Source organism: Monodelphis domestica, chromosome 4 (assembly GCF_027887165.1).
Source record: "Monodelphis domestica isolate mMonDom1 chromosome 4, mMonDom1.pri, whole genome shotgun sequence".
NCBI classification, from domain to species: Eukaryota; Metazoa; Chordata; class Mammalia; order Didelphimorphia; family Didelphidae; genus Monodelphis; species Monodelphis domestica.
The window spans coordinates 47,214,094-47,233,885 of record NC_077230.1 but is presented as its reverse complement, the minus strand read 5'-3'; the positions used below and the strand labels follow the sequence as shown (position 1 = coordinate 47,233,885).

The window sequence follows — 19,792 nt, the reverse complement described above, 5'->3', positions numbered from 1 at the left end:
ATGTTATAATTTCTATTCATTGAGGCCTTCATCATTAATGTGGACTGCTAAAATAACCTACTAATTGAACTTCCTGATTCCAGTCTCCACTCCCTCCAATACTCTCCCCACAGCTGCCAAATTTTCCTAAAGTAAATATCTGATTCTATCACCCCCCCCCCCCATCAGGAGGCCCCCATGACCCTGTTTCCACTAGGTTAAAACAAACTCTCAGGCATTTAAAGCCTGTTAGGCAATTTGACTTGAATCTATCTTTCCTATGGTTATGTAAGCCTAACTTTCTGTACCCTGTATATGAGACTGTTACTAGAACCCTTTACCTTTCATACCTCTAAGTCATGGAATCCTTTAAAGTTTCAAACCAAGTGCTACCACCAGAAAAGATTTTCCTGATAAACTCAGCTGTTAGTCTACCCCAGCCCCCCAATCAATATGCATGTAGGTATATGTGTTTGGGGGAGGGAGGAAGAGAAAGAGAGAGAGACAGAGAGACAGACAGAGACACAGAGACAGAGACACAGAGAGAGACAGAGAGAGAAATGTGTATATTTCAATTTCTTATACCTCTATACATGTCTCCTGAAAAATAGAAATTCCTTAAGGGCAAAGACTATTTCAAATATACATTCCACCTAGAATATTGAATGACACTTAGAGGCAAAAGCCAACTGTCAACTTTCTACAACTAGAAACTGGTTATTCCTGATCCTTTTATTCTCTTTGTTTTGCTTATTTTCTAAACATTAAAAAAGCTCCTCAGGTAAAATCTGAAGTTCAAATATAATTCCTTGACAACAGTTTTCTAAAGATCTTATAAAAATCATATTAAAATTAATATCTGAAACAAGTTTGGGTCTGTGGTCTTTGCTAAATCATATTTTCTTCCCTTTATGAGAAAAGATAATTGAGAATGATTATATTTATAATCTGAGAAAGCTACAGGGAAAAAAAGGTCTTGAGTGAGAATTTCTATTAAATATTTATGAAATTTTAATCCAAGAGTCGAAGAAGTTCCTAAGTAGAAAGGTGGTGTGATGAGCTATCTATATTCTATCCAAGGGATAGCTGACATCTCATAGCCTAATATAAAAAGCACAGAACCTCAAAGAGCCCACCAGGAAATTTCTTGCCAAATCCAGAAATAAAGATAGATGACATAGGCAGTTTATTAAATGTTGGGTATGGAGAGGAGAATTAAGCTTCAATTACTCAAGGACATAAAGAAGCAACACCATCAACCTAAAGAGGAACACACGAATTTCAAAAGTGCTTATAGAATAGGAGACCTGAGTGCCTGCCATGAAAAAAGCACTCAGACCTGAGGACCCAGGCTTTTCATATTCAAATATGAAATCTGCAGAGAAATGAAGCACTTCTCTGTTCTGAAGGCAATAGAAAGACAAAAGTCTGAAACACTCCATTACTATAACACAAGACAAATACCAGCAAGTAGGCACTAATTTCAGAGAGGTAGTGTCTTCTTAACCCTACAGGGAAATTCAGTTCAATTCTGAACTTATAGCAGAGACTTTCAGAAATTTTGGAGACAATTCACAGAAAAGGAGTCACATAAAAAGACATCACAAAGGAAGGGCCCTAATGGAAAAGGGCCGAGTCCATGTAGTCTTCCATATGAAAGCTGGTGAGTTGTCTTGACATGTATGAAAATAACAACTCTGTAATGTGTTCTAGAAACCTTAAACTATGGAAAGGAACAAGTTCTTTAATCTGTGACTTTTTTTAATAGGAAAATTGTCCCTGGCTTAGGAAAGAATCCTACATTTTTTCTAGACTTTGATATATTATGCAATTATTCTAACTTAATTTGTCCAAATGTTATTTATTTATTAGAAAAGATGACAAATTTCTCTTGAGAATTATTGCTATACAAAGTTCATTGTGGAAGGCGTTCATCTTCTAAACATGGACAGAGAATTCAAATTATTTTACATAAGCCAAGATTATCTTCTTTTGTTGAGTAGGGCCTACAAATGGATAGTTGTAAAACTTAGATCTAGTTGACTTTGAAAGAAATAAAAGTCTACGATATATGTGCTGAGTATCAAAACTGGAAATGTGCTCCCTTAGATCAGATCAGTGATGTCAAATTCAAATAAAAATAGGGCCACTAGCCTGTAGAATAGGATCCCTATGGGCTGCATGTTGCCTTAGAAAACCCCTTGCTAATATTACTATACTTTAATGCATTTAATCTGGTTCTGCCTTACTTGGGAATGTTGTGGGCTGCAGGTGCTCCACAAACTGCATACTTCTGCCTTAAATAAATTTTGTTCCCAACTTATTGTTCATAACAAAATAATATATATAGGATCGAGTAGTTGAATGTTTTATATTTCATTATCCTCTTTAGACTAAATTAATGCTAAAAGATAAAAATTCAATTCAATGTTTAGAAAATATGAATCACTGACCAGGAATTGTAATACTGCAGCAGCTGTTTTTCTTTTTTTCTCTCTCTCTCTCCAGATCACAGACATAAGTCATACTACTTTACATTGATGAGTAGCAGTATTTTTAAAATCAGGAGGTAAAGGGGAGTGATTTATACTGGCTATATACAGTAAAAGCTATGTAATAAATCCAAGTCATTTTTTTTTCCTAATGCCTTGCCTTAAAAACTTCTTTTTAATGTGAAAAGTAAAGTTAGTTTATAAGTAATGTGACAATCTAATTCCTAAAAGACAGACAAAATCTTTAAATAATCAAAAGTTCTAAAAGGATAAATCCTATGATTTCAGCGGTATCAAGAACTCTCAGATGGGGGTATGATACCAATTACTTTTCTGTAACTTTTTTTATGTACTACTTATAGCACTGAAAACTTAACGGATCAGTCCATGGTTAAAAAGCTACCATGTGTGTGAGATACGATATGAATTCAGATCTTCCTGTTTCTAAGACCAACTTTTTCTATCTGCTATTCTGCACTACAAATAATCAGCATAGAAGAAAAGGGCAATACTGAGTGGAAGTTTTATTTCTGTTTAATCTTGATGAGAGGAAAAAAAGCTTATTCATATGAAACTTTTTTAAGAAAGGGTTTTGTTTTTCTTTATAACTGAAGAAAATTTTTATGACCCAGATGGCTTAAAAGAAGTTTCTGCCATTTTTCAGAAAGTATTTCTCGCCATCAGAAATAGTGTCTTAAAAGATAGCTAAATTGTACTTAACTATAAAAGATATTTCCTTTAATTTCTTCCAAATAATTACCATTTAAAATGTTGTGGACTACTATATATAATAGAAACAACTACCAACCAACTTGTTAGATAGCAACATAGGATTGTCATATTTATTGAAATGTTTATACATAATTTTTTGCAGTCAAGGCTTTTTGGGTCTTGTTTTATATATTGCCAAGTATTTCCTAATTGTATTTTTCTTTTTTGTTAAAAGAAAAAGTCCAAGTTTTTATAAAGGTATTTTTTATTTCATGAAATGGATGTTCTTCCCAACAAAAACACCCAAATCTTTCTTAATAGAGCTATTTTACATTTTGAAAAACACCTTCCATAAGTATTTTCAACAAATTATTTTAAAAATTATGAATTTCAAAAGAAAAACACAAAACCATGAATATTCACTTTAACAAGAATTATCAGACCCAATCAAATAAACTTTCCATATGTGTATTATAAATGTGACACACATATAAACAACACACACACACACACACACACACACACACACAGGCTCATATGGATACTTACACTGTAGTATTTTTTAATACAGCGTCTGATATCCAGGATTAACTTATTATTCAGTTGGTCTGTAAAGGTCATAGGTGAAGCTTTACAATCTATATTACAGCAACGAAACAAGCTGGGTTCTATCTGGGTTCCCTGCAAAGAAGAAAAAGGAAGTAGAGACAGACAAGAACACAGAAAGTTTCTGCAAAATTATGTAATGATTTAATGTCTATAGAAATGGTATACTGTCCTATTGCTCAATACCCTCAATTCACTTTATTGGATATTTTTCAAGCTCATTTTTTGGACACTTCCCCCTCTAGAGCCTGTTTAGACACAGTTCCCTTTTCTTTCTATCATCTCCATGGAGTAAGAAGTTGATTTTTAAAAATGTTTTTTCATGTGTCAGTGTTCCTCTTTCAATAAATAGTGTTGAATAAAAATAATTTAGCAGAATCTATGGCAAAAATCAATTTTCTCCAACAAACCAACCATGTCTTTTTTTTTTATCAGAAATATCCTTTCCAGGAATATTGATTTACATCTGTAAATCTGTCCTTATGAGTACCAAATATCAAGATATATTAATACTCCACATGATATTAGTTGACTATCATATATGTTGTTTTAGTTCATGTTTTAGAGGAAAGCAAAGAAGTAAAAAGCATTATACCTCAAAGAAACATTTCTATTTTTTAGGTATTCATATTAAAATTTCTCTAAATTCTCAAATAGTTTTCTAGAGATAAAGTGGAGAGTTTTATGTTAATTATCAGCAATCAGAAACGTTTCTTTTATTTTCCTTCCTTATACATAATAGAGTAAGCAATTCATTCAGGTAAACAGGTTTGTTGGGGTTTCCCTCATTTCTGTCTACCTCAGCCCCCTCCCACCATGTTGATAGTAAAAAAAATCTGTGCTTTTCTGATTCAATCTGGCAGACACCCCCCCACCCACAACACTAAGCAATTCCAGGTGGAAGAGATTTTAAAGCTTGACATCCGCTCTTCCACAGTTAGCCCATCTGCAAGTCGTCAAGCCTCCATGCAATTAACTATCTTATTTACAGCTGTAATGAAGCAAAAGTCAAGGATTTAGCAAAGTATTGCTGATCTGTGTCTGCCTTTTCTTCTCACTTGCTTCCAAAGACTGCTTTGTTTTGATTTTTTGAAAAATGCAAAACATCTGCTGTTTGTCCAAATTAACTTAAAATAATTACTTTTAATTTAGATAAAAGATACATTTTCTTTCAGCTTCAAGGTTTTGCACCACTCTACTGCTTACTAATTTGCCAATGGCTAATATGTGCATAACACTGCAGTAGAGTTAAATAAGTTGGCCAAGCTTCAAGTTCGGAGCCAAGGTCAGTGATATATTTTTTGGCAGTGCTTCTTGGAAGGAATGTCTCCCTATGACTTTTTTATGTCTGATATTCAAAGACAGCAGGCAAGATAACAGTGCAGTACCTTTGTCAAAAAGGAGGTAAGTGGGATGGGAAAAGATAAGTAAAAACTTTTCAAAAACTCTTAGTTCCCATTAATGTGATTTAGGATAAAGGAAAATATTACCACAAGCTTTAAAAAATGGGGGGGGGGGGGGAATTCAGGCTACTAATTAAGGAAATTTCAAAAATAGTTTAAAATAACTTGGAATTTAAAAGCAATGCCATTTTAAAATGAAGGCCAACAGTTCAAAAGAATTAAAAAATATATAAACACATTGAAAGAAAAGTTTTCCTTTTTAATTTTTAAAAAATTTTCAAGGTTTTGAAGAATAAACTCCTTTTTTATAATCTTCAAACCCATTCAGCATGATTTTTTCCTCAATCTCCCCCATATTTAAAAAAATCAAAAGAAATGAAAGCCCATTTCCAATAGTTTTGAACACCAAAACAATTAGAAAAAAGTAACTAACCGAACCATCAAAGACACCATCACAAATGTTCTCAGTTCCACATTTAGGGCAAGAAAATTTGAATCTTTCACAGTCCCTATATTTCTCTTCATCACTGAGTTGTGCTGGGCCACCAAGTAAGGCATCATTCTCTTCATCTTTATGGTAATGTTGATGAACTCTGAATTGAGTAGGATCCAGTCCTATTAATATGAAATAAAAAAGAAAGGATCAGAAAGGCGTATTTATTTGGCTTCTCCCATCCAAAAAAGAAATAACTCAGAAAGCAGAAATAAACCTTAAGAAACAATGATCCATAACACATATATAAAGCTGTAAGCAAAATATAATTTTAACCTAAGATAAGGCCCGTATTCCTATCACATGGAAAAATGACTGTTTATACATAAAACAAACTGCGTTAATAAAAGGTGGGAATATGCCGCAAATACATTTGGTTACTGAAGGAACTGCTTCCATAGGATGGGCTTATTATTTTCTTTAAATTAGATTGAAAAACCTCAAATATAACAATATTTATAATTACCAGAAAATATTCATCTAAATAAATGTCAGCATTAAAACAGAAACAGAGACTAAAAAGCCCATTAAAGTAAATATGTTCAGTGATATTACAACTCCTTCAAGACCAGACACAACAGCAAAGCCTGATTTCAATGCAGTGGTCGATTTCATCTTGGCTCAGTGGTTAACAGCATGTAGGTTGCAATCTAATGCAGTGGTTAAAATTCAGTAGCATTTGAAGCAAAATGCAATATGGCTTTTTGGTTGACATAATTCAGAAACTTAGAATAACTATAAAAATAACAAGAATGCTGATTTTATAAGACAACAAAAAGAAAATGGCCTCTAAATCGCCAAGAACACATTCAACATATCATTGGGGAAAAATAAAAATCAATCACTGCATTGTTTTATATTCTTTTTTTCTTGCAAACTATTTAAAAGAAACAGCAATTTCTTTAAATTAACAAGATTAATTTATCTTTGGCAAATATAACTGTCAACATGTACAACCCAATAACATATGTAAGTATAAGAACTCAATAGTATAATAAATAATATAATATATTATATACATATAATATAATAAAACATTATAAAAGCAATCCAAAGAAAAACTTAACTCCAGATCTGAGGGAAAAATAATGAAAAAAGATTTATATTTATCTTGTCTAGAAGTAAACTGAAAATGCATTAAGCCAGCAAGAGGTTCACAATTAATGTATGGATATTATTTCATGGACATTAATGGAGATACTTAGGTGTTGTTACACACACACACACACTCTCTCTCTCTCTCTCTCTGTCTCTCTCTCTCTCTCTAAGCAACCTATCCATTTAATTCTGCCTATATACGTATTAAAACGAGATATAACACAGGTATATAAGGGAGTTTCATAAGCTACTGTCCTTTGATATGAATCAATGCTCAACACTTTCAAAAGAGATGGCATATTTTCTTAAAATATAAATATCTCTAAAGGTTACCAATATATACATTTTTAAATGACTTCGTCACCAGGATTTTATACTATTATGGACTCCTGTCCTAAAGGATTCAATGTACATTTATACTTAAAAGTTGTTGTCAAGCATAATGAATACCCCAACAGAATAACAACTCATTTACATTACACTTTAAGATTTGACCTCAAAAATAAACATTAATGGTCAAGGTTGGGTAAGGGGTAAAGCAAAGTCAGAGAACAATAATGACTTTGAGGAGACTTTCTCTTGATAGAGAAGAATAATGTTCTTATTTTTAAAATATCGTCTAGCAAATTTTGATTGGAAACTCATCACAGTATCTGTGTCAAAATTGTGTATTAATATTTTTCCATTCTATATGTTCCCAACATTCATTTTGTTTTAGTAATGATTGTGGGGTTTAATCATAGGTAACCTTTTAAATAAATACTTTAGTCAAAAACAGAGTAAAAAATTGTTACACTGGCTTTATAATTCTATGAGCTAGACAGAACAGCAAGCTATATCAATAATATGTGGATTACTCTTTTCCTGGACCATACGATTTTTCACTTAATTGATCTGAGTACACCAAGTTGAATCTACCTGGAGTGGGGCAAAATGCCCTTTTGGTAAAGAAAACCTAGATGCCGCATTACTACTCATATACATTCTTTTTGACTCTACCTAAAGGCTTCCATTTACATAGCCAAGTTTTATCTTAATATGGCACTAACAAAACTGACTCATCTTCCTCATTATTTAAAATTTATTTAGAGGCTGAAATATACTTTTCTGAGTATATCATCACATTATTATGCAAGTCAATTTAAAAAACTAATCCATTAACTGGGAATGCAACTAACAAAAATAGAAAAGCAACAAATTAAAGTAACAACAAAACCCACCAAATAAAAACTCTGAAAAGTCAAAGATTAAGAAAAATAAACAAACTAGTAATCTGTTAATAGATAATCTGATTTTTTTTTTAATGGAAGAAAATCCAGGGTGGCTTTCAGCTCAGGAATTTTGAACTTCATTAGGGCTAAAAGTAAATCAGGTGTCTAAACTACTAAATCTAGAACCTATATGGAGAGCTCCTGAGAGCAGAGGGCACTGAGCTGACTAAATAGAGATGACCTGGGGCCCAGGATGGAAAAGAAGCAGGTCAGAGCTCCCATGCTAATCTGCAATGGGATCATGTCTTTGAGTGCCCACTGTACTTGTGCTCTGGGTAAAAGAATCTTTTAAAAAATGTCAATGTCAAATATAAAAAAGGAGAATTCACAACATATTATAAAGTTCTTTTTACCCAATTACATACTAACAAAAATAAATGGTGAATGCTCATTTTATATGAACAAAAATAATTGAATTTACAATATAAAACACAAAATCAAGATTACTGGAATAAGGAAACAGAAAATTTTAATTGCCATTCTTAGAAGAAGACATTAAAAAATCCTATCAACGAGCTTCAGAAGAGGAGGGCAGAGGATAGAACCCAAAAGATTTAGAAGTAAATTCTAGCAAACATTCAAAGAATAATTACTATTATATATAACAAAGAACAATTCTAATATTAAATAATCTATAAAATATAATTCTTACAAAATTCCTTCCTCAATATAAATGCAGTTGTGATACCTAAATCTAGGAGATAAGACAGAAAAAGAAAACTATAGGCCAAGTTTCCTAATGAACATTAAAACAAAAATATTGAATGAAAATGACTATGAAAGAAACTATATCAACATTTAAAAGATAATACATGATGACCAGGTTGGATTTAAACCAAGAATGAGTGAGGGCTCAATAAAAGAAAAAGTATAATAATAAAAGATCACAATAATAAAAAACTAACCGATTACATAAAAAAATGCACAAAAAAGCAAAAATATTGAATGAAAATGACTATGAAAGAAACTATATCAACACTTAAAAGATAATACATGATGACCAGGTTGGATTTAAACTAAGAATGAGTGAGGGCTCAATAAAAGAAAAAGTATAACAATAAAAGATCACAATAATAAAAAAACTAACCGATTACATCAAAAAATGCACAAAAAAGCTTCTGACAAAATTCCTAGAGGTTTTTCCAATAAGATCAGGGGTAAAGCAATGATGTCCATTATCATAAATATTACTTGATATGGTAATAGAAATACTACCAAAGCAATAAGACAAGAAAAAAGAAATTGAGGGAATAAGCATAGGTAAAGAATAAACAAAATTACTGCCTTTGGATTTCAAGTTTGCATGCCCAAACTACAACTTAGATTCCTGTGAGCACCTCGCATTACCCCAGAGAGTAAAACTGCTAGCTAGTGAAAGTGGCTGGACAGAAGGGCGGAGCATGTAAAAAAAAAATGCAACCTCTGAAGCTGGGAAGAGGGGGAACAGGGCAACCCTTCTCCACCTCACACCAGCTTGGAACGCATGCTAATATTTCATCAACTCTGATCTAGAAGATACTAGAGAATAACAGGAAGCAGCTAGGTGGCTCAATGAGCCAGGCCCAGAGATGGGAGATCATGGTTCAAATCTGACCAGAGATACTTCCTAGCTGTGTGACCCTGGATACGTCACTTATCTCCATTGCCCATTCCTTATTGCTCTACTGCCTTTTTATTTCCCTCAATAACTTTTTTATTATATGTGTGATATATATTGTCTTCCATGTCATGAGCAATATGGAAATATGTATTGCATGATAGCACTGGTATAACTGGTATCAGACTATTTACCACCTCAGGGATGGGGAGACAGGAGGGAGAGTAACTGGAATAGCAAAATGTCAGATAACAATTGTCAAAAATTGTTTCTATATGTAATTGGCAAAAAAAAAATTTTTTTTAAATAAAGCATTGGCAAAAAAAAAGGAAATACAGATAGATCTAAATAATTGGAAATATTTTAATTGCTCATAGTTAGCCAGTCCAATTTAATAAAAATGGTATTATCATCTAAATGTATTTGTTCAGGACTAAACCAATCAAACACTCAGTGTTACATGGTAGATCAAGGAAAATAATAACAATGTATATGATGGAACAAAAGTGGGGGAAAAAAAAGTCATGGTTAATAATAGAAAAGGGACATATGGGAAGAATGGAGACTAGTAGTATCAGAATCCAAGCTATATAGCAGTATTCATCAGATCTATTTAAAATTGGTTAAAAACAGAAGGAATTAGGTACACAAGTCCCAAAAGCAAATGAATGCAGCAACATAGTTTTGGATAAACCCCCTAACCCCAACTACTGGGATACGGTCTCAGTATTCTGTTGAGTAAATTGGAAAACTATCTGGCAGAAATTTCAAGTCAGACCAATATCTCATCCCATATACTATAATATACTCCTAAAGAGATGGATTTTGACATAAAAGTTCATATCACAAACAGATTAGAGGAGCAGTTAGTTACATTTTGTAACCAAGGAAAGGGAAAGAATTCATGATAAAACAATGGACAGAAGATAAAATGGACAATTTTGATAAGATAAAACTTGTATACCACAAAAATCACAACACTTAAAATTATAAGGAAAACAGCCGGGGGGGGGGGGGGGGGGGAGGAAGTATTTGAAGCAAGTTTGTCTGATGAAAGTCCAAAACACATGTAAGTAAACCAAATATAGATGAACAAGAGCCATTTTCTAAAGAAGAATGGTTAAAGAATATGAATAAACAGTTTTCAAGGAAACTCAAATGCTCAAAATCACTAAGAAAAATGTCAATTAAAACAATTTGGGGGGCGGCGGGCGGCTGGGTAGTTCAGTGGATTGAGAGCCAGGCCTAGAGATGGGAGGTCCTAGGTTCAAATCTGGCCTCAGTTGCTTCCCACCTGTGTGACCCTGGGCAAGTCACTTAACCCCCATTGCCTAGCCCTTAGTACTCTTCTGCCTTGGAATCAATACATAATATTGATTCCAAGATGGAAGGGAAGGATTTTAAAAAACAAATGAACCAAAACAACAACAACAACAAAAAAACAATTTCGGTTCCAACTCATAGTGATCCCATTTGCAAAGATTGTTTTATAAAAGTAAAACAAAAGAAATTGAATATGGGAGAACTAATACCCTGCTAGTAAAACTTTATTCTGGAAAGTAACTTGGAATTATACCCAAAAAATCATTAAACAATTTCCAAGGGCACAAAATCTGGCAACCCGAAAGAGATTAAAAAAGGATGGCAAACAACCCAAAATGTACAAAAACATTCAGAGCAGCATTTTTTGCTGTAGTAAGGAATCAGAAACTAATGTGGTATCCATCAAATAATAGGGAATTGAGTAAGTTATGATAAGTTATGGGTGTAACAGAATATGATATCCTCGTGCGAATGATAGAACCTCATGAGAAATGACAAAAAAGAAATTTGAGATGTATTTGAACTAAAGAGGAACAAAGCAAACAGAACCAGGAGAACAAAATATACATTGTAAACAACACTATAATAAAGAAAAATGTTGAAAGACTTAAGAACTCTGGCCAGTGAAATGAACAACCATGAATCCAAAGAACTAAAAGAAAAATATCTACTTTCTGACATAGAGAAAGTGACTAAAATTCTGCCATGAGTCAGATATTTTCAGATATGGCCAATATGTTGATCTGTTTTGAATGACTGTTTTATTTCTCTGCTATAAGGAAAAATTTAGAGAGTCAGAGGTGGTAAAGATAATTAAGAAGAAGGGGTAATCAAGATGCAAAAAAAAAGAGAGGGAATGGGGGTAAAAATATAATAAGAATGTCATTATGGAAACATAAAGAAAAAGCATGCACACCTATGCATGTGTGCAACAAACATACACCTACACACACATACACATACCATAATCCATGATGAATTCCAAGGGGAAACAGGCAAGGACAGCATTGAAATTACCATGTTTAATTTATTATATATCTTTAAAAAACCCAGGGTATAAAGGTTTGTTGTTTTACATACAATCCTCTTTTTCTGTTCTTCTTTGTATAGAGACATATTATTGATCTTTAAAAATTGTTATACTTAATATGCATCAAATACAAAGATTTTTTTTGTCATGACAAGAAAAAAAACTGAGAATGAACCTACAAGAAAGTGACAATTCTAGGTTAGTGGCAATGTCAAAAAAAATTTCAGCAGAATGTATTTGGGGAGCCAGCTCTTAATTCTAGGAGGAAAATGTCAGACAAGTATTTTAAATATTTCTTCATAAGAAAGTAAACAATAAGATATTTTTAAAATGTGTTAACTGGAAAAATGCTGTCAAGGAAGGAAGAATGGTTTGGCGTATATAGATGTAAAATTCAAAAGTTTTGTTTCAAGAGATGCTTTTATCTAATGTATTCTTAAACTGCTTATAGTTTGCACTCTCCATATGTCTAAGTTTCTGTGCTTATACCATAATTCTTTTGGGCTAGAGTGAAACAAAGAAAAAAAACGTATCTGGTGCTGCCACCTAGGGGTAGAGCTTTTTAATTTTAAAACACGTGCTCAAAACAGAAGATAAAACATTGGTTATTTATTACTCAAAAATTGCTGACACAATTATCAGACCTGATACTCCAAAGCAGAATCTTTATTGTCATATTCATCTTACATGCTTCAGACTTGCCCCCCTCACGCCGCAAAAAAGCAAAGAAATACAATGGGATACACATTGAGACCACTGTACTTAAAAAGCAGAACCGAACAGTAACCAAATTAGTTCTGGGCTAATGGGTAGAAAACTAAATTCCAGATTGCAAACTTCTTGCATAAACCACTTCCCCTGGATGATAGGGATTAAGGAACAAAGATGATACAGTACTTAGAGAAAAGAGCTTCTATTTACAAGGGAATGTTTTTGACAGACCACCTTACATGTTTACTAACACATAGAACCAATTAAGAGACATTCATTCTCTGCCTGAAGAAAAAGTAGTCACTTCTTGAAATATAAATCCGTGATTTATCTTACAATAAATAGGCATAATGGAACTATTTACTTTTTTTCTATTATTATTATCATCTAGAACATGAGGACCATACCAGATATAGTACATACTTCACAACTTTGTGATGAGAAGCAAATAAAAATGTATATAAAATATTTTGCAAGTCTGAAAATATACAAATGCCTATTTTTATTATTTAAAATGACTTTTAAGAATAATATATGCCTCCTTTTAAAATGTATATTTATAAAACATGTTTGAATGACTTTAGCAATACTACTTTATTCAAAACCTCCATAATCCTGGCCAACTAAAGCAAATGTGTTTTTTGGATGAATCATCTTTTTCACTATTTCCTTCCAGCTATAAGCTTAGCTGTTCAACTGTTTGGATGGTTATTGATTTGTTCAGACTAGCTTTTTAAAAAGTACATTTACCTGCATTCTCCCAAGGTGAATACTATTGTCTGTTATTAACTATACAGATATATGTATAATTGTATATATGTATATATGAATGTATATGTATATCCACATATATAAATCGGATTACCTATAAAATAATGTCTCTATCCCCTACTAAAAACCCATAAGTGGAAGTGCAACCAATAATGGTAGAACCAATTCTAAATTATTCATGTTAATGACCAAATGGAAAACTTGAATAAATAGAAAACTCCCAGATAATCAAATTCACGATCCTGAATTTAGCAATTCACCTATTTTTTATCCTTTAGTAAATTCACTGTTAACAAATAGTCAAACTAATTGATTTACTTTCATGGATTCCCTCTTTTTGTACTTAGAAACAGAAATACTAAAAAGCACCCAAATGAGAAAACTCAGTCCAAGTGAAATACTGTTATAGAATCTCTGTATCCTTGTGCAATAACTATGTTTTGACCAGTTATTTGTACAGTAAAAATATAGGGACTTGTTAGCTAAACAGGTCTTTCTGTGAATCTTTTCATTTAAAAAAAAAAACAACTTATTTCATAAAATGAATAATATTTATCATTATGTAAATAGAGTTGACTGATAGCAAACACTGAAAATAAACTATCATGAAGGAGTTAAATTTACTGCAACATTTAACTTGGTGTAAAATGTATTGAAGATGTTACTTTTAAAGTTAGCATATACAGTTTTCCATATACATAAAGGTCAACTTGAAATAACTTTCACATTAGCTTTCATTCTATTGACACATTTCTAAAGTGTCTAAATTTACTACTAAAATTTCAGTGAAAATTAATCAATCATAAGGGTTAAAGAAGAGGGCATTGACACTAGGAGCTAAAGGGATCAGGAAGGTTTTCATGTTGAAAATTGTATTTAAGCTAAGTTTCTACAGAAACAAGGGTTTCAAAGAAGCAGAACCAAGGAGGTAATTTATTTTAGGCATGGGGAGAAGACGGTACAAAGAGATAGAGAAGAGATGGAACATTTGTGTGTAAGGAAGGCCAGTCTGGTAAGTCTGTAGAGTACAAGAAGAAGAATAGTATATAACAAGATTAGAATATAGTATAGTAAATCCATATTGACCGTAAAAAGTAAAAAAAATGGAGTTTATTTGGGTCCTAAAGGCAATAGAGAGTCATTGGAGTTGGTTGAGGAAGGGAGGGAAATGGTCAGACTTGATCTGGAAAACAACTGAATAGAATCATACCTCCTCCTTTACCCTTTTTTTGGTATTATTTCCTTTTTCTTTTTCTCTCCTTTTTCTCTTTCACCTTAAAAATCCCTCTCCCAGCCATTCATTAGACTTGCCAATGAAACCCAAAGGCATTATGTAGGCCTACTGGAGGCCTTCAGTATTTAAGAGTTTAAGGACCTTTGTTTTAAAGCAGGGATTTTTAGCCTGGGGTCCACAGCTACCAAAAAGTCTGGGGACAGATGTCAGTATGTCTATAAAACTGAAAGGAAAACAAATTACATCTTTATTTTCACTAACCTCTAACTGAAAATTATAATTTCCTTCAATTATGAATGTAGGTAATACAAAATTCTTTTGACCATTGTCATAGGTTTCATCAGTCTGCTGATATGGTCCACAATACAGAAGTTTTTAAGAAATTACTTTAAAGTAGAGCTATTCCCTCTAAAACAGGCTCTTTGAAAACCCATTAAAGTTTACTGGCTAGTTTCTGAATCACCATTTCCATGCTTGAGTTATCATAACACATTATATCTCTGAGAATAGTTTAAACATGGCGGGTGGTGGTGGTGGTGGTGGTTGTTTGCTATCTGTTATACAAAATGACCTGCCCAGGTTTACACAGTGTCAGGCAACTCTCTAATACCATAAGTTTCAGAAAAAATGCCAAAGATTTACACTGGTGGAGTCATTCACTAGTTAAATTACAAGCTACCACCCACCCCAAAAGGTAGGCATTATACAGCAAGACAGAAAACAAATCCATAATTTGTATCTTGCAAAGATTATTTGTTAAGTTCTGCAGTTCCGTGATACAATTCTGATGCTAATTAAAAATACTGATAGCTATAATTTATATAACATTTAAGTTTGCAAACACCTATCTTACATTTCTCTCATGTTATCTACAGAATTACCCTGTAATGGAGTTGTTAATACTCCTAATTTTATAGATATGGGAACTGAAAAATGAGAAGACAAATGGCTAGTAAGTGACTTGATACAGGATTTGAACTCTTCTGGGCTCCAAATCTAACTCTAGGTCATTACACCAGCAATGACCTAGTTCTATCTTCACAAACTCAGTTGTGTGATCTTGAGCAAATAAATCCCTTCATTTCTGGGCCTCAATTTCTTGATGTGTAATTGTGGGAACTGGACCAACAGCTCTAAACAGCTCTCAATCTATGACCCTATGACCCTGGAAAAATATACTTTGAGGGTTATGCTACCTTCATTATCATTGTAAGAATGAGATTATACAAATTTAAAGTCCAGTTATTATGAAAACCAAGAGTTTTTCATTATTTTAAAAACCACAGACTTGAAGTAAACTGATTTTTACATAGGTCTTTTCTATTGGGTGCTTGATTATTGTGTGAATAATTTATCCTGTCTCATCCATCCTAAAATACATACAGTTCACATTACAATAAGAAGGAAAGAAATCTACATTTTGGAGAACAAAAGCTAAATGGGTACCAAATTTCAGTTCTGATGACACCTATAGAGTTATTCTTTCTCTTCAGGAATGGAACATAGTACAATGTGGTTCTTTACAAATTCAATATCAATTATATAACATAGGGTCTACAACAAAAGAACATTTACCTGAGATGAAGACTTAACCAACATAAACTTATTAAGCATTTAAAACATGATTTTTATAGCTTATATCGTTCAATATATATCCTATGCCATCATTAGAGTATCTATAATATTTTTATTCAGTAAATTCTAACATTTTTTTTTGTTAAAATAGCCATCCTCTAATCAACATATAGCAAGAAATGCAGGATATAGTCTAGTGGTTAGATATCATCTTGTTATGGAGAAATATCCAGAGAATTTATTAATTTTTGTAAAGAGAAATCACAGGATAAATTCAGCATTGGAAGCTTGGTTATCTTTTAAAGGAACACAATAGGAAAAAAGCCATGGGGGGGGGGGGGGGGGGGGAATGGATGAGAAATAAAGTTGATTTCCATAAAAAAGCCTCAAAAATAAAAATTGTGAACTTAATTTTCTTAAATGAAATTGTCATTATTCTAGATTTCTTTGTAACAGCTAGCAAACTTCACTGAAGTTCCTACACTGTAATACACTTCATTAATCAAAGATATAAACTACATTAAAAGCAAGAGAATTATTTTATGTCTGTCATTAGGCAGTCGGAGGGCTTGTATTTTATGTATACATTTGTACACTTCAACTTATTTAACAGTGTCAGCTCACTAACTGCAGTTTTTAAAGAAGAAAACAGATTTAGAATTTTAAAAACAAATTACAGTAATTTTATGCCTACAGCTTACATCTCTTAGAAGCCACTCACTCACCTAATACTCTCCTCATTATCACCACCACTTACCTCCCCCACCTTTTTTCAAGACAGCAAACCTCCCATATTCCAGGCTTCCCAACCTTCAGTGTGAAGAGTAGCTACATTTTCATTTTGGAGCAATAGGAAGCGAGATATTGGATCACAGGAATGTTCAAATCCCTTTTTGACCAGAGCATGTTCCTTAGTAAGGGAAAGGTGGGAATGCTAGTAAATGGCCTGAAGTAATTCCTCATTCAAACTTCCTAAGCAAGGATTATGTATTATAGATTCTACTGACTGAAGATTACTGCCCTATACCCAACTAACCCTGAAACTGCCACTGACAGATGTCATTGTCTAATGGAAACAGTCTAACTAATATTCCTAAAGAGGGTCTACAGATTACAAAGTGAGCTGATGTGGCGTTGAAAGCAAAGAAATCAAAAGGTACATCTTTCTTTTTCCTCCCCAAATGTTCCCACTTATATCAGAGGCAATAAGGAAAGGAGATGGGGGAAAAATGGAAATAGTGTTGGATTTGTAACTGGAGGATTTAGGTTCAACTTCTAGCTCTGGTACTTACTAAGTGATCTTCTCCCCTAGTTTTCTCATCTGTAGGGGGGAATTAGATTAGTTGGTCTCCAACATCTCTTCTAACTTTAAAACTATAATCCTAAAAAGGAATGAACTGGGTGCTCAGAGGAGAAAGTACAATGATACACAAATGAATTAAAGTTTTCTAATTTAGGAGAAAAAAAAAGAGGCCAGATGGTAGAAATGACAGACTTGATGGAGATGAAGTTTGACTTTGGTTGCTAACAAAACTCTAGAACTGGTAACTAAAATAAAGATCTATGAGGACATTTAAAGGCAGGGAGGGGTGGCCTAAGATCCAAGAGAGCTTCAATGGGCATATATCATGCCAGCCTCACCTCATTTCCTTTTTGGCAGGGCCTTGTACCAAACTAAGTAGAGGTAAAAGAGAATGCTGTGCTTGGAACAGGAAGACCAAGGTTCAAATCCAAACTCTATATTTATAAGCTGTCATAGAACTTCTTTGTATCTCCCTAAAATGTAGGATTGGCAACTGCATTGGAAGGTAGAGTTACCATATCAAGAGTTTCCTATGCTGAGGAAATCATGAATCTTTCAAAAAATCTGCTCAACTGATAGGAATAAGGGGGAAGCCATAGAAAACATACCAAAACTTCAGTAAGATGTTTAACAGCCAGGTGTAACAGTGCATGTCTATGTTCCCTGCTCCTGGGGCAGGCTAGGTTTGCACTAGGAATACAGCTGACACTGTGTCCACTCTAAGTCTGTAAGCCCCTGGGAGCAGGATTGGGCTGGGGTTGGGATGTCAGTGGTGTCAAAAAGGCTGTCTAAGAAGGGGTAAATCAGCTAAGGAAAGAAGCAGAATGGCAATCATCAGCAGTGAGACGGATTCTGTGAGTAGTTCTGGTATTTCTAGTCCAGATAAGATAGAGACACAGAATCAAGGGGAGAAAGGACTTTTTTTTAAAGTCACACATATATTTCTTCTGGACAAGATAAAGGGATATGAGCTTAATAATAATAACTGAATGGATGAAAAACTGCTTGAATAGCAGAGTGGTAACAAGATGAATGAACAAAACCATAAAACTACTGCTATCCTGGGCTCTTTTAAAAGGTACAAAAAAGGAAGTTGATAGTCTCCCTATATTTCAGACTGCTGGAAAATTGTGCTCAGTTCTGAGTGACCAATTTAAGGAAGAATATATTTGTCAATACAAACTGTATAGAAGAGGATTACTAGTATGATGAAAGGACTTGAAACCATAACCCAAAAGAAAGTGGGGATGCTTAGTTTACAAAGAAGACTAAGATCAACAGAGGATATTAGAGCTGTCTTCAAGTTAATGAAGGACTATGATGAGAAAAAAGCAGCAAAATTATTCTTAAGAAAAAGCAGAGCTAGGGGGCAGCTGGGTAGCTCAGTGAATTGAGAGCCAGTCCTAGAGACGGGAGGTCCTAGGTTCAAATCTGACCTCAGACACTTCCCAGCTGTGTGACCCTGGGCAAGTCACTTGACCCCCATTGCCTAGCCCTTACCACTCTTCTGCCTTGGAGCCAATACACAGTATTGACTCCAAGACGGAAGGTAAGGGTTTAAAAAAAAAAAGCAGAGCTAAGGAAAAAATATACACAATGATGCTAACAATGTAAACAAAAAGCATATTCACCACAAATCAAATCCTGCAGAATTACAAACAAGAAACTTGGCTTCAAAAAAGAAATATGAGAAGGCACTTCCCACCAAACCTTTGCAGTGTTTGAGGGAAACATCCACAAGAGTATTCAGGTAAAAATTGGACTAGATGATTTCTAAAGTCTTTTTACAACTGTGAATCTATGATTCTGAGTAACTCACCAAAGGAAAAGAGATTAATGGTAAGGAAAGAGATAAAATTTAATATAATCAAAAGGAGCTGTGTATATTTTCTGTTTGTCCCTACCAGGCATAATTTTACCTTATAAAACCTATCTGGTAACATCTGCTGGGTAGTCACAGGCCAGTGTAGTAAACTGATGCTACCAGCAAAAGCCATAATTTATGGGCAGATGCACTGTAACAAGGGGAAGCTAGATGGTGCAATGGATAGAGGGAGTAAGAAAGACTCATCCTGAGTTCAAATATGGCCTCAGATATTTACTAGTTGTGTGACCATGTGCAAATAACTTATCCCTGTCTGCCTCAGTTTCCTCATCCATAAAATGAACTGGAGAAGGAAATGGCAAATGACCCC

General features: G+C 33.6%; 1 protein-coding gene across 1 annotated transcript in view; it reads right to left on the bottom strand.

Annotated features, from left to right (window-relative positions):
- The window catches only part of POLA1 (DNA polymerase alpha 1, catalytic subunit), a 345,771-nt gene that overhangs the window by 187,822 nt on the left and 138,157 nt on the right, over nt 1–19,792 (bottom strand). The window contains exons 33-34 of the mRNA XM_007493400.3: nt 5,625–5,806; nt 3,732–3,863 (exon numbers count right to left, since the gene is read on the bottom strand). Of these exons, the coding sequence (XP_007493462.1) occupies nt 3,732–3,863; nt 5,625–5,806 (314 nt within the window). The remainder of the gene's footprint in view (nt 1–3,731; nt 3,864–5,624; nt 5,807–19,792) is intronic.